The 21,428-nt window shown below is 39.7% G+C and overlaps 1 protein-coding gene across 2 annotated transcripts in view; it reads right to left on the reverse strand.

The window, feature by feature from the left end:
* Window positions 1-21,428, reverse strand: part of tox2 (TOX high mobility group box family member 2) — an 86,500-nt gene that overhangs the window by 48,772 nt on the left and 16,300 nt on the right. For both annotated transcript variants that reach the window (XM_084929433.1, XM_084929434.1), the window contains exon 2: window positions 9,332-9,424. In XM_084929433.1, coding sequence (XP_084785559.1) covers window positions 9,332-9,424 — 93 coding nt within the window. The remainder of the gene's footprint in view (window positions 1-9,331; window positions 9,425-21,428) is intronic.

Below are 21,428 nucleotides of genomic sequence, written 5' to 3' on the forward strand. Positions count from 1 at the left end.
ATAACGAAGTTAGCCCTTTCATAATATTTATTTTCCCATAACAGACCTGCTCAGCCACGCCCAGTCATATAACTGCATGCAGATGAAATGTGGTCTTCATTACCTGAGAGCCTTAACACAGAAACTAGTGAGGAGAAACAGAATTGCCCTTCTTTCTCGACTGAAAGAGCACGAAATGAATTGAAGCAGCTGAGATTTTTTACATTACCATGACAAATACATTGAAGTGGGGAGGAGAGAGCCAAAGGGAGCGGCAGAGAGAGAGACATGATGGTAGACAGAAAAGGGCAGACCAGACAGAACGACCAAATTCTGCGAAGAAGAAAAAAAAAATCAGCTCAATTTGTGCTCGACTGTAAGCTGTGAGCTGAGAGGAGAAATAAAATAAGGCATTTAGCTGGGGATCATGTTAAACCATGCAAGTGAATGAGTCTCCTGAGGAGAGTGTTCCCTCTCTCTCTTATGATGGACTTAATTGCCTCTATCAGTGTTAAGATATAACATTTATCTCAGGTTTATTGCTCAGCTTTATGATCTTGTCCATCACGTTGAGGGGCTTCAAGAAGCATGCCACTTTTCAAATGACATCTTAAAATAATGCATAACTGATTAGAAAGCAACATGGGGGGGGGGGGGGCATAATTTGTATCTGGAAGATGAGAACATTTTTCAGGATGAGCAAATCTGGTATATGTGCAGGACAGTGAAGCAGAATGTTTTTGATGGTTTGCTGGATGGATTACTCTTCTGTTTCTGGCTTTTTCAAAATGCATGGTTCACTGGACTAAAGGCACACACATCTCCCCCACCTCTGACCCCCGAAAGCTCTGGGTAGGTGTATGGTTTCAGATGGCCAGACAATCGTACCATTGTGCTCCTGTTAACACAATGAAAACAAAGCTAACACGTCGCTGACATTCAGCAGCCCCCACTCTGCCTAACCTTGACTTACAACACAACAATATGGAAGATCAAGTGAAATATAACAAATGAGATATCAAATCGCACTTAAATCATGCACAAATCAATTGTGTTGATTTTTGTCTCCACACGAGTATTAACACAGAGTCAGAGCTTTGCATGATTTTAGAATGCCACATCATTCATATATTATTTCATTTCTTTCAGGTGTGGTTCTGATCACCTGAAACAGACAGCTACTTATCACATGAAGACTTGAAAACCACATCTGCTTGTTCCATTAAATCTATTAAATCCACTTGCATTATATCATAGTGTTTACCACACAATAGGAGCCTTTCAAGGGCAGTCCCGGAGGAAGCCAACAAAGGACCCTCTCTTTCAGGGACTAGTCAAGTAATTCAGAAAGAGCCAAACACAATTTTTTTGTGTGTGCATGGATCTTCTCCACCAGACCAACAAGCCACAATTCCACTAAGTCAAGAGAAAGGCTGTCAGAAAAGAGGAAGAGAGCAAAAAGATACCTGCTTTTACTCACAACTGCCTTATTTAAACATGGAGAAATGTTTGCCCATAAAATAGTGATCCCGTGTGGCAGAAAAAGCATAGACCTAGAAAGAAATGTTAGGCAGTGATTTTAATGTGGTCCATCTGCTCTATTGTTACATTCACCTGAAAGGTAATGTTTTCAATAACCTTATCATGACACATGAAGATGGATAATACAAAATTTATTTATTTATTTATTTTTTTCAAAGTAAATCCTAGATTTCTACAAAGCCTGTACATGAAAGATGTGTTACTATTTACACTATTAGGATTTGGCAACTTAAAAATAGTTGAACGTGAATGTTTGACCTGTTGTAAATACCTTACATTTAAAAACTCTGATTTTATTAAATGTGGAACATCAAAACCGATGAAGACATAAATTAATGATCAACTAATCAATTAAAATTTACTGCTTGGTATACTGTGACAAAATATCAAATCCGCCTTTTTGTTAAGAAATAGAGATATTTTGATTGAAACCTACTTGCCCTTTTACACATCATGCACAAGGACATTTATTACTTTCTCAATTAAAATTCTGTGTATTGTCTTGTTTTATTCTGCATAGTGTAGCTGTTAAAGAATTTTAAAAAACAAAAAACAAAAAAACAACCCGGTGTGCCGGATCCCAGTAATTTAAAAAAAACAGAACACACACAATATAGCACCATCAGGAGAAAAAAACACAACGTTTTTATGCATTTGGGAACTCACCATGTATTTAAATCTAAATGCAGCATCCAGTACCATCTACTTCTGTCAATAGGGCTCAAAATAATTCACTGTTCTTTCATTCACTGCCATGCTGACTCCACATCCAGCCTCTGCCACTAGCATTTAGGCTGAATTTTCTATTACCAATCTAATTGCACATTCCACCCTGACAAGAGCTCATTAAACCTTAATTATACACATGTTGTTTTCTACAAACATCTCCATTTGGGTCTCTCTGCCTTGTAATTGTTCAGCAGGGACAACCAGTTGAGATTTCACAGATTGAAAGTGAATAAGAGAGAGCGAGAAAGAGAGAGAGAGCGAGAAAGAGAGAGAGAGAGAGAGGTAAAAGGAATGAGAGAAAGAAGGGGAAGAAAAAATACCAAAGAGAGAGAAAGAGAGGAGTGTCTGGAAGTAGGTCATGCCTCTCCATAAACAAGGCATGGTTTCTAAAATAATATACCCATCCAGTGGAAGTAATGCCAAACAACTGAGTGAATGTGGAGCTCATGTAATATTTACAGAGCACTAATACATAGATGACAGGTCTTTTTCTCAGCACCCCATCCCCTCCCCTTTCCAAAGCCAGAGGTTTCTTTTTTTCCCCCTTTTTCATCTAGTTTTTTTCCTCTTGCCATTTGAATTTCAGAGAAAGCCAACTACATTGATATCTCTGGCATGGAGGCGGATTGGCGAGTGTTAAGATGTTGAGTTTCCCTTACTTTCTCCCTTCTTTTCTGCCTCTTGTATCGTTTGTAAGCCCCCTACCACCAACTCCGCCGCCACCGCCACTCTCTACATCGTTCTCCCCACATTGGCTTCGGCTGTGATGTTTTCACACATTTGTTACATTTTCGTGGGGGAAAGTGGGCCTTAATCCTGACTCTTTGAGGCATGGGCGATGATATTACTGTGGAGAATCGGCCTTTTAAAGACTTCTTTAAACTCCAGCTGGTGCTCTAAGGTCACCGAGCACTTGTTCGACATTAAGCCCAGCGTGATGTTTGTAGACTAGACTAACTGGCTTTGTTGACTCCGGGCCGGGCTTTCTGGGCACCTTACATTGCTACTGCAAGAGGAAAAAGCTATGAAGGAGTAGCACGTCTGCATGTCCCATGAGTTTGATAATTATTATTTTTGATATTGAGATTGATGGTAGCCTACCTGATTTGGCAAATACAGATGCTCAGATAAAACAATTAACATGGATAATGAATTTAAAGCAATATTAAGCCTTGCAAAGTATTTCTGACACACACAAAAAATATATATTTTAATGATGAGTGAACTAATTGAACTGCTGTCTCTGCAGACTGCCATACATTTAATAACACAATCTTACTTTTTTGGAAGAAGTATATCTGTGAGGGGGGAAATCCAATATTTTGTATGACTATACATTATGTTCTGTTGCATTACACTTTACATGTTTTCTCAAATTTCCAAAGATTTCCAGCTTATCTTTTACCTATCTTTATTAGCTTTGGACAAGTGAAGGTGACATCATGGATCCTGAGAAGTCAATACTAGAACTAATCACCCAATGTGTAAGTTTTAGAAAAAAAATCTGGTCTAATTCCTAAACGTTGTATTTGTGTTACTATTTAAATGTGCTCATATTAAATGATATTACCTAACTTTTCAGTCTCTGGTGGCATGAAATGAGAAGTCTCTCACAGACCACACAGTGTCACTGCCATTTGGCACCCAAAAAGCAATAAGTATCCACGCTGAGCCTCTCAGTCATCACCAGGGATCTTCTCAGCCTGTCAGTGTTGACACTTACTCTGTGCATCATTGATACCCGCCCAGCAGCAGGAAATAAATAGCCTGTCATCAGACCACTTCTGCTTTGCAATAGGCAATATAACAATTATCTTGGAAACGTTTTACAACAGGCACTTATTTTGCATCTGTTTTGTTTGTTTATTCAGTTGGTTAGTTAAAATATTCCATTCAAAGCACAATTACAGTGGAACATTACTCAGTTCTCACTAACATCAAACACACTGACTGTACAGTGTGATGCGAGCCATGTCAAGATAAACAAACATGACTTATTAAACAGGAAAATGAGTCACTCTTATTATCCCAGCGTAATAAATCAGGAAAACACTAATTATAACAACCTGTGCCTGATCCTGACTGATTCACCCTTGCTCTCTGGCTTTCGGTCTGTGTATGTACAGTGTGTGCATATATATGTGTGTGCGTACATCTGTCACATTCTTCTCCTGCTGCTGCCTTAATAGGCAGTCTCTTAGATATTCGCTACAGAATAGTGCTCATGCAATATTAATAACACACCAAAATATGGAAGCTGGAGCCCCCACTCCTTCTCTCACTCTCTACATAATTGACTATGCAAGGCTCCAAATCAGCTTGGAAAAAGACACAGAGAGACACAAAGCAAGGAAGAGAGCAGGAGAGAGGGAGCGAGAGAAAGGGGGATGTGGTGAAAAAACAAAGTCCTGAGTCCTGAAACGATCCTGTCATCTTTGCGTTGCAGCAGATTCTGAACCTTCACCCTATGTATCACTGTCAAGGCAGAGGAGCTAAAACAACAACAACAATAACAACATCTACACGATAGCTCAAACAGTGTGACTCCCTGCAAAGGATACACTGATGCTAATTCAACCTGAGCTAAACAACCCTCCACTCAAGCATATTTGAGAGTCGTTGTGCACGACTTTAAACACTCAATTTTTAATTATTTCATTGTATCATTCTCAGTAAATTACTCTAGTTCCATTATAGAAAATAAAACTTGAACTGGAGCTAAATTAGATCAATCATGCATTCAGCATACGTAAGGTTACCTCTTAAGCTTGAGTGATGTGCCAATGGGTCAGGCCCACAAAAGTTTGTTCCATTCAAACTGTTGTACAAGAAATATAAGGCATGTATTTAAATCTATAACATTTTCAAACAATGTTGAATAAGTTGATTTGCACAAATTTAAGTTACTGCTATTGGCACTATAGCAGGAACATTTGTGTGAGTGGGTTCTCCTTTTATCAGTTCTTATGTGTGCACATAAACACATGCAAGCCCATCTACAAGCATACGGCTGATGCAATACACATTCCCGCCAATGGTTTCACACAATCCCAGTAATCTATACGTGGTGGTAATGCGCCAAGATTCACAGCAATGTGCCAACAAACGCAGCGCAATAGAAGCCTGAAAGCTAGTATGCATGGGTGTAAACAATGCAGGTTTTAAATACTCAAAAGAATTAGACTCACGAATGTCTTTTGATGAAGAAAATGCGTATAATGGATATTTTTTAACCTTACTGGTATGCAACATTTCAGTGAGAAATATAGATATTCAAACTTGTATTTTCATTTACACGTGAACATCAAAAATCTAGAAAACAGCATTTTCACTACACATCAAGTACAACTTGCAAGATGGACAGTAGGATAACATCAGCACCTACGATCTTAACACATTTCCCTAAAACTAAGAATGTAACATCGGCATCCACGTCACTGCATTGTTAGCTAAGCTATGCAACAGTAAGTGACAATACTGTAAGCAACTGAGTCCTACAGCATACTGTAAGACTGTAAATACCCACACTCTTTCTCTATCACATCCATACATCAGCTTCCATAATCATGGCTTCAGAACAAAACCAAAAGGACCACATTCCTCTCTGAATCTGTAACATTACTTAGTGCTTTAGATTGTTTGGCACCACAGTGGCTCATTGATTATCTTTGCTTCTCCAGCAGCAACTGGATCCAGGCTTCTAACTTGTATAGAGTTTAAATGTCCTCTGTGTGCTTGGGTAGGTTTTCTCTGGGAGTTCTGGTTTCTCCTGTGTTGATGCTCAGTCAATGCTGCCTACCTTGGCCCAGGACACTCACTAAACTTGATTAAAAAAAAAGCGGAGAGAAGCATTCAGCCAGTGGTGTTGGAGATCTTGTCAAACACTGATGGAATTATGAACATAGAACCGTAACATCAGATTTTGATCCATCATGCAGCACCATGTGGAAAGTGTCTGATTGGCAACGACTTTTTTACAAGTATGACAACAATCCCAAACACACTGCCAGTGCAGTAAAGGCATACCTGGATACAAAAGCACACAATGAAACAGTATCAGTTATAGGTTGGCCTTCCCAGATGCCAGACCTCAAGTTAACTGAAGCAGTACGTCAGAGAATGGAATAAATGACAGCCAACATCCAAAGAAGAGCTTTGAATGTCCTTCAAGAAGACCGGAGAACTATTCCTTTAAAAATTAAAAGAAAGCTTGCCTAAGAGAGTTCAGATTGTGTTGAAGAGCAGAAGTGGTCATACCAAATATTCTTCAAGCTCTGTTTTTCCCTCATGTACTGTGCTTGCTGTATGTATGTTTACTGTATTTCCATGTATGCTGGTACATTTCGACACCTATTTCAGGGTTTCATAGCAAATTATAAAGAAATGAGGGGTGGCTTAGAACTCAATAAAGTGTTTTCAGCCAGTTCAATGTCACAACTTGACACTCAATAGCTTTTTTAATCATTGTTCGCTATAGTATGGGTGCTCAGCAGCCACCACGGAGAAAACAGGATCAATCTCTGGCGTAGATCCCCAAACCTAGTTGACTTGAGTGAGTTTAGGTTAGATGCCTATATTGATCAAATTTTCAGATGATTATGTATAAATTTGAGAATACTTCAATACAGTTTTATTTTGTTTTACTAGTGAGATTTCATTTAAGTCAACTAATACAACAAAAGCTCCCGTCTATATTTCACATCTACATCTGGGTATGAGAAGATTACCGCAGAGCAGCGCAGATCCCGCCCTCTACACTGAACACTTTTATAAAAATGAACCATACGCACTTAGAGCTGTAATAGATGTTGAAAGAATTAAAAAGAAAAAGAAAAGGTTGCGGGGGCAGAGTTGGTGGTTGGAGGGAGGGGAGGGGGGTGGGCAGTGCACCTTGACAGGAAACATAGAGGTGAAGAGCAGGAGTTGGAGGTTAGTTTGACAGAGAGAAAAGAAGTGGTGGTGGTGGTAAGGAATGTGTGTGTGTGTGTGTGTGTGTGTGTGTGTGTGTGTGTGTGTGTGTGTGTGTGTGTGTGTGTGTGTGTGTGTGTTGCTTTTTCTTTCTTTTTTTGGGTGGGGGGGGGGAGGAAGTGCCAAGCCCACTTTTAACTGAACTGAGGGTGGTGAGTGGTGGTGTGGTGGGGGACAGAGATAAAGATCAGGGGAAAATAAAAGGGGTGTGCAAGGGAAGTAAGAGGGGAGGAAGGAGCTGGGGTGAGGGGGGGCAGGGACCTACTACACCTTTACACTTGCTCTCACCGCAGCACCTGATAAGTGCAATGGAAAAACGTCTGGTTTCCTCCTGCATGTTAAGTGGTTTATATTCTCCTCCTCTCCATGCAGCCTGTAGCTACAGTATGCTACTGTACTGACGCTGTACCCAGGTAATAACAGACAAAAGGAAATGACATACAAAACCAAAGGTGAGTAAGAAAGAGAGAGTTGGGGAGAAAAATAGCATATATTTTCTCTTTTTATAATGTCTGTGTGTATATGTGTGTTGTGGTTTTTGCGTTGTTTTTTTTGTTCTATTCTAATTTGCACACGTGTAATCTGAACACAACAACTAGACAACATACAAATCTTCTTTCCACTGCTGAACATTTATCCATAACTTTGAGCGTCTTTATTTTACAAACAGCTTCCACATCGAGATTTAGGTGCAATTTAATTTGCACAACAGCGGATTAGATGAAGGTGGATATATATCTTTACCACCTCACGGATGTCCTGACAAGGAACTCATTCCCATGATTTGTAAGTGGGTCTCTCCACTGAAAAGCATTAACAATATTCACTTTAGATAACATATGATTCTGGGCCCTGGGAGAGGATGGGTTTCTTAGAAATGCTTTGCTAGCACTCTCCCCCTTGATAAATGATTTAGGACATGTGGCCTGAGACATCAATACAATCTCTGTTGTAATTAAAAAAGGTGCGCACCAACAATATTACACAGCTTTCGCTTTGTCTGCCTGTCTCTTCTCTTCCTCTCCCTCACTCCCTCACTTTTCCTCCCATTGAGCCCTGGAGCAGTGAAGAGATAATTCAAAAAGCACTTGCATGGAGTGAAACATGAAAAAGGAAGACATATGAAATTAAATTCTCTCTTTTTGCTCTATTGTTCTTTCATTTTCTCTCCTTTGTTACATAAATGCATTAAAGCAAGGCAAGCTAGATTCTAATTATGATTTCCGCAAAAAGATGTTTTATTAAAAAAATGAAAGAATGGTTTCACAAACAAAGTAGACTGACTGTTCCAGCACTTTGTCAAAGTCAAAGTACTGGAGGTGTTCCATCACTTAACTTCAATAAACGTAATCTTTTTTTTTTGTTTTGTTTTCCCAACCATGCCCATGAACATTTGTATAATAAAATAACAGAAAGAATGAGACTTTGATGTCCAAACACAGCAAAATATAAAGAAAAAGGGAAAAATGTTTAATTTTCATACATAATCAGATTATTCTTTTTCACGTGAAACAGGTAGAAGTATTATTTCCAGAAAGGCACAACTTGGCTTTCGTTCTATGTCAAAACAAATGCAGTAGGAGTCGATTGGTTGACCGATCATTTGCACAACCTACGCTACTTTGAAAAGCTACCGAAGAAATACCACACCAACCACCATGCCGGATGGGTGCTATTTTTTGGTCAATAATGGGGTGGGGATAGGAGACTCTTACTATCACTATTAGAGTGAGTGTGGGAAAAATTATAGGCTTGGTATTAGTCAGGGGTGGAGGGTGCAACGCATAGTCAAAGAATGAGGAAGAGGTTTAGGTTAGGAATAAAGTTTGAGGAATTGTTAATTGTTTGGTTAAGTTGTTTCCTGGAAGTGGTTTCAGTCCAGACATTGCTGACTGCATATTTCAGTTGTTTTCATGCAGATTCTTTTATATTATCGATACTTGTAGGACTAGGCAAAAACTCGATACGTCTTTCTCATCTGATGTCTAGGCACTCTTGTTGTGCAACTAAGGGAAGTTCAGAGGCTTGCTCTATGGTTTAAAAGTGACATATAGGTGTGGGTGAGACCATTGGGTGTGTGGGTGGAGGGGAGGCTGGGAGAGATGAGTCTTACCCCAGTAGAGGGCAGTCTCTTGCCGTCAGGGTTTGGGCGCATGGGCAGGGAACTGTAGAGCCTTACACCTCGATCTGGAGCACCGTATCTGCTCTGGAGGGGGGGAGAGAAACAGAAAGACATTCAGTACTTTTTTTTTTACACGGTAATGAAAATATACACATTTTAATAAAATTTATTTTAAAGTCATTTAGTTTCAAAGTTTCTCTACTTTTACTGTCTCAGCCAAAGTACAGAGCTCATTCAGTCAATAAACAAGTTTTTTTTATGGTTCTCCTTTTGTTTACCAGTGTTGGTTCCATAAATTTCTACCAAGTCACAAACCTGCACATTGGCTGCCAAGTTAATCACATCACTTCATGGTGATGTACTACACATAATAACTGGATAAAATTGGCTCATGGAGCGGCACTAATGGTGCTAAGCTGTTGTGTTTGGTAGCCAGTGTTCCTATGCACTGGTTTACTACTGCCTCCATCTTTTTGTACATTACACAACTGATAATCGGAGTGTAGGTACTGGGTCTTAAGCCTGCCAGCTCCTCCCCGTACTGCCCCGTGTGGATTTCAGATGCACCTACGAGAGTTGCGGAAAAGCCCTCAGTACTTGGGAAGCTAATGATTCGCACAAAGTGATCTCTGCCAGGGAAAGAGAGAGTGTAGCTCAGTGGGGTTCACACTGTGGCCCACAGCCACAGCATGGGTACCTCACAGGATTTACTTCAAATCTAATGCTCTTAATCTCTTTGTCTTTATCAATCTCCTCACTTCACTCTCAGCTAGTACACACAGCACTGCGTATCTGTTATTCTCTCGATATCCTGTTGTTTGCACATTAGCATCACTCTTCAGTAACATGTGTTCAATAGGTTTTGTGTTGTTTCAGTCATGTGATTTTTAGAATAGTGAGAACGCGTGCTTTGTGCGTGGTCATTGATAAAGTGGGCTACATCTATTTTTTCTCTCTCGACCCGCTTTTAGCTTTGTATTCTGCCTGTTGTGAAAATAAAAGCTGCCATCAGTGATGTAGAAAACTGCCCCCTCATAAATAAGAGGACAAGACATAGTTTTATATTTGGAAATAACTACAGCAGCTGCTTGCTTTGTATAGTACATAATGACTTTGCCACACTCAATCCATATGGTCTGCTAATGAGGATATGATGCAAATTGTTGAAAGAAAACACACAATGCAGTAATTAATAAATATCACATTATCTTTCCCTCAGATCACTTTTCTTCTTCCTTTAACACACAGACAGGGTGCATATGTAGAACACCCAGAAAGACATAAATACATTCAAGGGCATTAGCCTGAGAGTGTTTTGCAGTGAGACATGCAGTACTTAACAATATTTTTTTTAAATGGCATGAACTAACCACAGCTGGCCTTTTACTTCAAGGAAAACACGTGTAAGAGCTTATAGACAGGAAAACACATATAGGTGTAAAATAGTGACTTGGCCCCGGCTCTTATAGGAAAACACCCTAAACACACTTTAGTATATTGTGTTTATGGATCTAAATGCAGAGTGATTGCCATGGGATGCAAGCTACAAAGCCAGATATGCAAAAGCTTGCATATTCATATGCAGAAAACAGCAGACTCGAAACAAGAGTATGATTTACAGTATACTATGTAAGATGCGTACTTTATAGATCAGTAACTGTTACCAGTATGCTGATCAGATGTTGTGGGCTGATCACAGACAGTGCACAGTGCACGCTATCCCCCAAAGCAGAGTGAGAGTACTTGCTGTGTAAGGTTTTGATTTCCTGTGCTCATTATGAAAGGTAAAAACAGATGAATAGACAGCAGTGGCCATCTTGTCGATGAGGTTTGCATAATGATGATACAGCATTAGTAAAGATAAGAATGTGCTGTTTTGACAATCATCACCGGGCAAAAAGAAAACAGCAAGCCATGTCTACTTAATCATAAAGCAAAAGCATGATTACATGTGAGATGTGACTCGTGTTTCTTAACAGGGATCAGAAATCTGACCTGATCTGCTTGAACTAAAACATTTTCTTCCAGAGGAGCTACTGTACACTAACTCCATCTCTCACTGAAGACCTTTTTTCTTTTGGGGCTTGTTAGGTAGCTTGCCAGCATCACAGCTAAATGAATTCCTTGCCAAACAGCTTCTTTAGCCAGCGAAGGAGCCACAGTAAGTGAATGTTTGATATTTCTCCACTGTGCCAGGCTAATCTGGCCCTGTGGCATGCCATTACGGGGCTAATAACAGCTGTCTATGGCCCGGAGGGGACACAAGCAGGCCTGGCTGTGCTAACTGGCCCTGACAGACTCATTAGGAGTGCTGGCACCCAGAACAGCAAAAGCCAAACTCCTCACATTTCCTTGCTGGCTCACAACAGTTTGCAAGTGCAAGAAGCATTGTTCTTTACACTTGTCCTCTGACACCTTTCTTTTGTTTTCTACTCACTTCAGAGGCTCTCACCTCTCTCTTTGACTTTTTTGGTCAGGTTTGGGTTTCTGTGATATTTTTTGCCAAATCAGATGCCGTACCATGTCTACTTGACCTCGGGTTGAATCTAACCTCTTATTCTCTCTCTCTATTTTTTTTTTTAATCCTGCCCACCCACTCTCTACTGCTGACCAAAATAGAGCAGGCAAGATTCACTTGTTTGTTCATGCTATTGTAATCTTTGCCGAAAAAGTAAAAGGAACATAAATGAATACATAACTAAATAAATGACTCGGAACTTCTAACTAACTTTGTTTATCTGCCACAGGAAGACGCTGCACCACACCAGGAAGACGCTGGCATCCTCTGAACTTTGTATTATATACAGTGTCTGTTTGGGGACAAAAGGGGTTTCCCCAGGCAGACAGCACAAGCAAACACTGGCCTGCCACTTGGCAGGGCCAAGCCAATCACTACAAGCAGAGCAGGCTGACAATAAACACAAAGGTCTAATGGCAGTGGTCTGCATATGGAATCATTAATAACTTGGGAAGCATGCATGGTTGCAAGACTCCAGCCATGCAACAAACATTCATGTCTTCATTTTGATTTACATAAAGATTTGTTTTATTCTGATGCATGTGAAGGTGAGTAATTCAAATATCTGTCAGCGTACCATTTAACATATATTAATGCACCATCGATGCACATTTTCCATGTTTTCTTATCTAATATAGAGGTATCCAATTTTTATCCAATACAATTTAATTTCTCGAGTCATATTTTTGAACTGCCAAATAATCTTTCTCTCTCTTTTTTTTTGCAAAGCGATATTAGCTTGTTTAAAACACAGTGAGCACTGCAATAGATTTTCTCATTAGAAATCAACACTGGCCTTCCCTTTTTATAGGCTGCACCACTGGGGGACTGTAAAGCCGAAGGAGCAGCTGTGGGGGTATGGTTACCTGTAATGCTAGCTGTTGCATGTTATATTATTTACGCAGATCTGGACTTAATGGAACACATGTGCATCTGAAACCGACATTCTTCCCAGATTAGTTGAAAGCCGGCACACACCAGACTCTACCAATGAGAGGAATGCAAGGCCGAGACAGGCTTATGAGGAAACACTATCACTCATCTATGGTTTAAAATACTTGCAATGTATGTGTGCACACACACACACACACACACACACACACTGTCATGCCTGTACACACATTCTCTACTGATATATCTTGTACACAGCACTTTGTATAGTAAGCACTCAACAACGGGTGCACACTGACAACAGAAGATCAATAATACAAAACATTACACTCATTCAAAACAGTCGATCAGTCTTTACACCCTTAAAATGGCTATTTCTTATGCTCTACTAAAAACTTGTCAGCTGTGTTGCATAAACATAATATCAGTCGGATTTATAGATGTGGTGGTCTAACACTCAGTAACAGAGTATGAATCACTTTTTCAGTGGTTTTTTTAAGAGTCTGAGAGAAAACCAGCTGCAGGATGCAACATCAGTTTGCATATTGCATTGTGATGAATCATTTTCTTTCATACACTTTTCACAGTATGTGATATAATTTTGAGGACAGATGTTACAGGTTTTTCTCATTTGTTTGTGATCTGTGATTCTAACATTTACTAGTGTTTGTGTTACATTTTTAAGGAAAAGCTGAAAGTACATCTATATTTGGAGGGGTTGTATGTTCTGTAATCCTACTAGAATATTATTACAGCTTGCTTTGATTTTTTTTTCCACTCCTCAACTTTATGTAACTAAGTTTTCTTTGCAGGGAACTTGAAAAGGATTAACTGACATCTTTTGATGTTAATTTATCCACAGTCTCTCTGCTACCATCTGTGAGTTCCAGCCTGCAGACCTTGAAAACACTGACATGTAAGTGCTGTTTATTTCAAAGAGAAGGGTGTACAAAACTACATCAAAAATAATAATAATAATACTGTGCTGAATGAAAATGCATTTATATGTTTCTTGTGTTTAAAGCCATTTCAAATTTAATAAACGTGTAATATAAATTTGGTTTAGATATTTCAGTAAACATTGAACTCCATTTAGCTGTATTTAAGTACTGTTATATCTTTCCAAGAACTGCGCTCAGAAAGACATTTATGTTTTAAAGTCAACTAAGGCTTAAACAGCTCGACCATAACCAGGACATGAAGCCAGGGGCTACCTGCCTCAGGCCAGCACTGCCTCTCAAACTACTGATCACACCATTGGGAATATCCAGCATTTAAGCTGTGGCTGTTTATAGCTGACCGCAGCTTTTCCAGCGACTACATGTTCATTCCTACTGTAAACATGTCAGTTTGTATGATTAAGGCTGCACTGGGAAGAAATGGCATTATAACAATTCGACCAAATAATTATTATAAGTAAAATTAACAGTTTTTCCTTCATATTATATCTATACTTGGCTTTGTACTTTCCAGTAAAAGGCAAGTATAGATAGTATAGCTTTGTACTTTCCGATGTCCTACACCCCTCACTTTGCCTCCACCCTTTGTCTTGTCTTGTTGCCTCATCTTGTGTTTACGTTTCTCCAATAGTTTTTGTTCCACTAGTCAACACAGATCATAATTTACAGGTAGTAGTGTGTGTGCATGTGTGTTTGTGTATCTCTCCACTCTCTATTAATCTGTATATTCGTTTAGCTCTCCATGTTCCTTTCATTGATTTTCAAGTCAGTTTGCAAGCATTTTACGAAATTAACATGCCGTGTTAATTTGCAACTGCACGCTCCTGATTTTAAACACGGAAAAAGTTTAGCGCAAAGTGACAATGAGGAGGTAATGTTTGTATCTGTTTTCTAGCTACACTCAAGCCAAGATGCCGTCTGCTGCAGGTGACAGAAATCACACAGTTTCTCAATAACGTGGTAATTCACTGTAATCCAACCTGGGCCTTAATCAGAGTGACTGCAGCCACGCTGTTTCGCCCGGTGAACAGTTGAAAATGTTGCGAGAACTATAACTAATTGCGAAAGTTGTGGTTATGCATTTGGCTTTTCCCTCTTCTCTCAAACTTTTATGACACTGTGTTTCTTTCTTGTATTATTTTTTCTGTTCGCATTTCTCATGCTTTCCTGACTTCTTGTGTCTACCTCAAGGCATAGAGGGCCGTGACAGAAAGTAGATTCTGTATCTGCTGAAACAACAATGTAGAGCTTGGCTGCATGTTTTCAAGTGAGATAGGAGATACAACAGAGGCATCTAAAATTGTACCCAAGCTTAGATACTGCATACAGTACTGACTGGATTACAGAGTGGATTAAAGCCATAGTTAACTCTTCACACAGCAGAAATAAAAGTTTTAGAATTTAGTCTTCAGTCAGAGATCAAGGATTGTTTTTTGGGGTTATCTTTTTGTTAAGGATCATCTAAAAAGACTAAAAAGCTTACGTTCAAAATTAAAGTGAAGGCAAACAGGCTTTTACAGTAAAAATGAATGCACAGGACAAGCCATCATTAAACTATATATATCTCTCATTTACATCAAAGGCAATTACAAAGATGCCAAAAGGAACGTTATAACACTACACCCTTTGCAAAGGATAACTACTGCAATAAGTCTTAATGATAGAAAAATTAGCTCACTCTCTCGACCGTCATTTTGTCTCTCACGGTATCGCACACACACACACACACACACATGCACACACACACGCACACACCTGCCCTTTGCATTATGCCTGACACAGAAGTGAGCGAGATGGAGTGCATTAATAAAGTGCAGTCAGAGCCCTTGCCCTCTCTGATTCAGAGAGAAGAAAAGGAACTTTTCATTTTCCTTTATCCTCTGTTTTTGATTATTTTTAAAACCCTTCATCTTCATAAGGCTGTTTTCTGAGGACAAAAAAACACAGTGTTACAACGATACAAGTTACAACCAACAGATGACAAGCAGAACCAGCACCTCTGCTGTGCACTGGACACAACTAGTGTGTTACAGGCAGAAAACAGATGGCTGGGAGAAGCTTTAACTAATACAAAAACAGGGATTTTGTCATTTCTCTTTTTTTCTACAAATGAAACATGCAAAGGTTGGATTACTTTAGTACAAACAGACACTGGGCAGAATGATTCTTTAATAAATTAGGATTGCTGAGGAGAGCAAATACTCCCGAATCTCAAGCTTTATAGGTCACTAAACTCAAAGGGAAAAACTGTGATATACTGTAAAAAGTTTCCATTAACAATACTGAGCTGTCAGCACTGCCACTATAAACATACTGCATGTTGTTACAATAGCTGTAATAAGTCATGAAAGGTAGTGCTGATATGATTAAACAATTAGATTGTAAGAAATACATGTAACCCACAATAATTTCCAACTATATTATGTTAGTTATGGCTATAAATACTGAACTCTGTGGCACTGGCTCAAAAAATCTTTAAACAATTCTTAAACCTGTTTTTTTTTTAAAGAAAATCTCAAAGTTCCAGCTTCTCAAATGTAGGGTGACTTGCATAATATAATTTTAAAAGGAATATTTTGGGATTTTATGCAAAAAACACTTTAAATTCTAGTTACTCTAACTGTCCTTTTCACCCTTCAAACACTAAAAGCATTCGTAGTTAATACTACTGTAGTCAGACCTTGCAGTCTTTTATTTGCATCATACTTTGTTCTCATGTATGTAAACATAGCAAGCCCTTGTTGAGTAGTAACTGACCTGGCTAAAGCAACAACGACATGTGTTTATTCCAAACCATAACCTCAGCAATTACAGTGCAGAGCACTGCTCGAAATGATAGAAAGCTTTAGACACAGAGTTTTTGATTAATTTGTGTTTTGGTTTTTTTTGCTCATTCTTGTCTAGAAACATCATTTTCACATGGTCTGAGCTCAAGAGGTAGTTACAGTACAATATCTGTGGTAGGAAACTCGGTTTCCGAAACATATTTAGAAGTTCAATCACACATCGTAGAACGACTGGGGCAGGGTTGGGTGGTAAAACAGGCATTGCTGTAAAGACAGAGCTGGGAAAGTTAGTGCAACGCAAGCCAGAAGAGAGAGAGATGGAGATAGAGAGATACAGAGAGAGAGTTAGTTGGGAGTTGATATGCTGACTACAGGCAGTTGATTTGGTTTCAGAGAGCATTGTTACGGTGCTTTGAATTAATGCCTCCCAAAGAGTCCAATTGTGATTCTTGGGCTGTGCTGACAGAATATTTGACAGCCCGGGGTGAGCTGCTGATCTCAGCTGAATCCTCTGTTCTGTGTGTGTGCGTCTGTGTGCGTGAGCGTGTGTGTCATAACCAACACATGCACACACCTACACATGTTCAGATATATGTTGACGCGCAAAAACAGAAACTGATCTGACAGATTTATCAAATCAGAAGTGACAGTTTGCTTAGCTCTAACACACAAACACAAACTACTAAAGAATGCAAACAACTCTCATACGCAGGTAAATTGAGCACATTCAATTAATCGTGATGAAAAAGTTTGACCAGCTGTTTTTTCCTCTCTCTCTCTCTCTTCTTCTCCCTGCAGGAAACATGCTGTCCCTCTGGGCTGCTGAATAAATAACAAAAACAGACAAGCCCAATGCTTCATTACAACAATAGGAAGAAAAGAGACACTCCATCAAAATAAATCTGCTGCACAATACCAGTCCACTCTGACAGCAGCACAACATCAAGAAACATTATTCGTCAAATGTAACAAACGAAGTTGCAGATGCTGCAGATACATTAATTGTCATCATCACGTTAAGTCTGGAGATACCTAAGTCATATTACTCACCAATGCATCAAAGAATCTCTGTACATCTTTTTGTGTTCTCTGTGCTTTTCTTGACAACTGTTTGTCTCCTCCAGTTCGCATTTATTGGACTAAATGAAATATAGTATTCGGTCGGAACTTGCTTCGGAAGCGTTGTCAAGGCTTTGTTTTGTGTTTTGCTTTCAGAACTACTACACTGGAAAATTGCAATCTCTACCAAAAGCCTGCATTTTAGTCGATTAGGGAACATACATTTGTTGTAACGTCAACCAACAGTCTGCATGTGAAGCATGTGAGTAAACTGTCACATCTACTGATAGTCTGAATGTGATGTTACAGACAGAGTTCACATCTGTTAATTGCAGTGCAGGGTTGCCCCCACTCCCGCCCCCACTCTCAACTGAATGAGTCTCTGCATCAGTCACATGAGGCGACACCACACACTGACAGAACTTGAAACCTGACTTCACACAACGAGAAGAAATTCTTGTAATGTATCAGGGAAGGGAACATGATTCATATTTTAGAGTATAAAAACCTCTTAAATGCTTTGTAAGTGTGACTACAAATGAGGTATGAGACAACTACAATGACCTAAGTGGCAAATGAGTCAGTCAATATAAGTATTTATAGTTTGCACTAACTGTCCTTCCCCTTTCGCCATGTGAAATCGTAAAAAGTTTAGTATCAGTTCGATTAAACTAAATTTAAGAGATCATGTTTTTTAAATTATGAGGTTTGGAGGGGAGAGAAGCCAGTACTTTAAAATTAACTGGTGAGAAATGATCAAAGAAAGGGGAAAAAACAATAGGAGGAGAAAGATGCTAGCAACTAATAGCTGACTAAAGATTATATGTGCAATGCAGGTGTTGATTTTGTGGATGGATGCTCCTTCATTTCTAGGTTTTCTCTTCTACCTCTCACTTTACCTATGAGATCCATTTACAGCACCTCTCCACCTTACTGTCTCCCTCTGCTTTTACATCTTTCTCTCTATCTTGAGTGCTGTGCCTCACCCTAATTAGAAATTCCCCCTCCGACCAGCTGAAATTGAATTGCCCATCATTTGCATAATGATAGCTCACTGGGCTGATGGCCGATTTACCATGAGATGAAATGTAGCAATCACTTAAAAGAGTGACCATGAGGGAGTGTGGGTAAGCGGGTGCATAAAAAAAAGGAGGAAGAGCGAGACAGACAGCGAGAGAGAAAGAGAGAGAGATGGAGGTGGGGGGAGAAAATGTGAGAATAAAAAGGGATCACAAAGATAGAGTGAAGTAAAGAAAAAGAGAAAGAACGAAAGTCTGAAATCCGCCAGGTATTTAGGTTATTGTCTCACACTGCAGTCTTGCTGGGAGGAAGGCTGTGTCCTCAATATGACAGTAACTGGACACAACAAGGACACATAAGGGTGCATATGTAACACATTTTCTCTTTTACATGAAACCACTTGTGTCTTTAAACTCTAATTATGCCACGCCATGTTTCAAACAGAGCGACTATTCTTCTGTTTTCCCACCATCTTAAAGGTCGGGATTTCCGGCCGCATGACTTCTAAGGGAATTAATATCCTCAATGAGTATTTCATTTTTTTTTTTAAATCAGTAGCTAAAATAAGAGTCTCAAAGCAGTTGGCTGGGAGAAAATCAAACGCTCGATAAATGTATTTGCCTTTTCTCCTCACAGATACAAATTCAATAGACACACTTCATGAGGAAATAAGCAACGCAAGGTTGATCACTTCTATCCAGAATTCTGTTTCTTTGCTCTCAGAACAGGAATAAAATAGTCGAAAGCAAATAATAAATGCAGACGACCTCCATTGTTGATGTTAAGTGTTGAGCTGTTGTACACTATAATTAGTTTCTTGCGTAGATGCCTGCCACGTTCTGACTTTTTTTCTTTCGGCACGAGATCAGGAACTCCTGAACCACCCACAGTTTATAAGAAGTGGCCACATTGTCAACTGTGTAGTTGTCAGTGAACGCCCTATCAGATGAACAACTGCCACACCATGTACAAATTACTGTAATCAATGATATGATAATGACCTTGTTGTCTCGCCTTTTCTGGGCCATCAATCTCACATTCCACTAGGCCTGGAAATTTGATTTGTAAAAAACCCTAATAAATCTTGTGTCAGTGATGTCACGTAACTACAGGGAAATCTAATAAAACAGCCTGATCAGTGTGGTAAAGTGACAGTGAAGAAGCACGGGGCCGAGGCTAATGCACGCGGCAGTCTAAAATCTCAATGCCGAGACAAAGTTACCACCGAGGGTCCTAAAATAATTGCTTATTCATGGGAGTGAGTGGGCTGAGACAAGTGGTATAGAGGTCATATTTGTTTCTAATAGCTGGAAGTCATATGTGGAACTATCAGGTTGGAAGCTCTGCCCGAAGCACGATAAGGCCACTGTTTATTGTCTAACTTCCACTCTCCAACCTGAGGAACCCAAGACTCTCACACAGGGTACTTTCCACCCCTCAGCCATTACCTCAAAGTGTGTTTATGAGCGCAGGAGAGTGTGTGAAGTATATATGCACACATAAATGTGCATTTGCGTGAGAGAGCTCTCATGAAAGTGTGAGCGTGGTCTTTGGTTTCCATCACGAGTCTTGACCTAATTAAAATGTCATGTCAATGCTCAATAACTGACAAGTCATCAGAAAGCGCACCGAAACAGTGCTCACAGCACTCTCAGTGCTCAAATCATTTATTCAATTCTTCAATCTCTTCTTCCTCTGTCCATCTCTACATAAGTGATCAGTGATCAAATGTCGCATGTTAAAGTCAGCCAGCCCAGACAGGAGGGAGTTAAGTCTCTTATCTCTCCTCCCCAGAAGAAATTCCAACTAGAGGCCTCGCTCTGCTGGTTTCCTGCCTTCTTGCCCAATGCCCTATTTTTACTCATTGGGGCTCTAGAATACCAGGGGCAGCTTTTTCCTTGTCACTAACATATTTCCTGCCATTCTCACTCTGACATTTCTCCCCTCAGCACGCTTCGCTCAAATCGTTCCCCCTCTTTATGGGTCATAACCTTTCATTCAGGGATGTTCATATTCAAATGTACCTGCTGTAGCCAGAGCTGCTGCACGCTCAACCATCATTCTGATAGGTCTTTTTTTCCTGTTTTAAGTAGGTGTTAATTTCACATCTTTCTGAGTGCTGCCAGAGACAATCAGTTCCACTCTGCTGTCAGGCTGTCTGTAGCATACCAAGGTGAACGCACGGGAGCTTTGGTGCTTTAGACTTTTGATAAATAAAGTCAAACTGTTGTCTCTCGATTCGATTCAGTTCAGTTCAATTCGATTTTAGTGCCAAATCCCAACAATAGTTGCCTCAAGGCACTTTATACTGTAAAGTATAGACCTTACAATAAGACAGAAAAAAACCCTACAGACCAGATAAGGTGAGCCTATCTGTTCTTTGCAATAACATAAAAGTGCACAGCAAATGTTCACATTCTCCTGACTCGTTTATCGAAAGAACTTATTTATTGAAACTCTGATCAGCTATTAACCTTTCACTACGACAATGCTACATTTTGACAAATCAAACTGTCCTGCCAAAGCTATAAATCAAGACAGATTTCATACTGGCTCCCCACTTTATTGAAGTGTTTCATAACCGTGACAAGATGAAGTCAAACGGTCTACTTCAGCCCATGGAACAAAATGCGAAGTGGAAGAGAATTCAAAGTAAGAGGCCTAAAATACAAGAATGAATGGCAGTTTAATGAACGCCCGGGGAGACATGATATCAGTGGCTGGCTCTTTCACAGGAGCTTTCATCCTATTCATACACCAACATAGTGGAAATGCAGGTGGATCGATGCTGGTTAAAAACACTAATGGCGCATAAAGGGAGCACACTTAGCTACTGTGTTTCTTTCTCACCAAGG

This window comes from Perissodus microlepis, chromosome 5, assembly GCF_051167445.1.
Source record: "Perissodus microlepis isolate ML-2025 ecotype Zambia chromosome 5, ASM5116744v1, whole genome shotgun sequence".
NCBI classification, from domain to species: Eukaryota; Metazoa; Chordata; class Actinopteri; order Cichliformes; family Cichlidae; genus Perissodus; species Perissodus microlepis.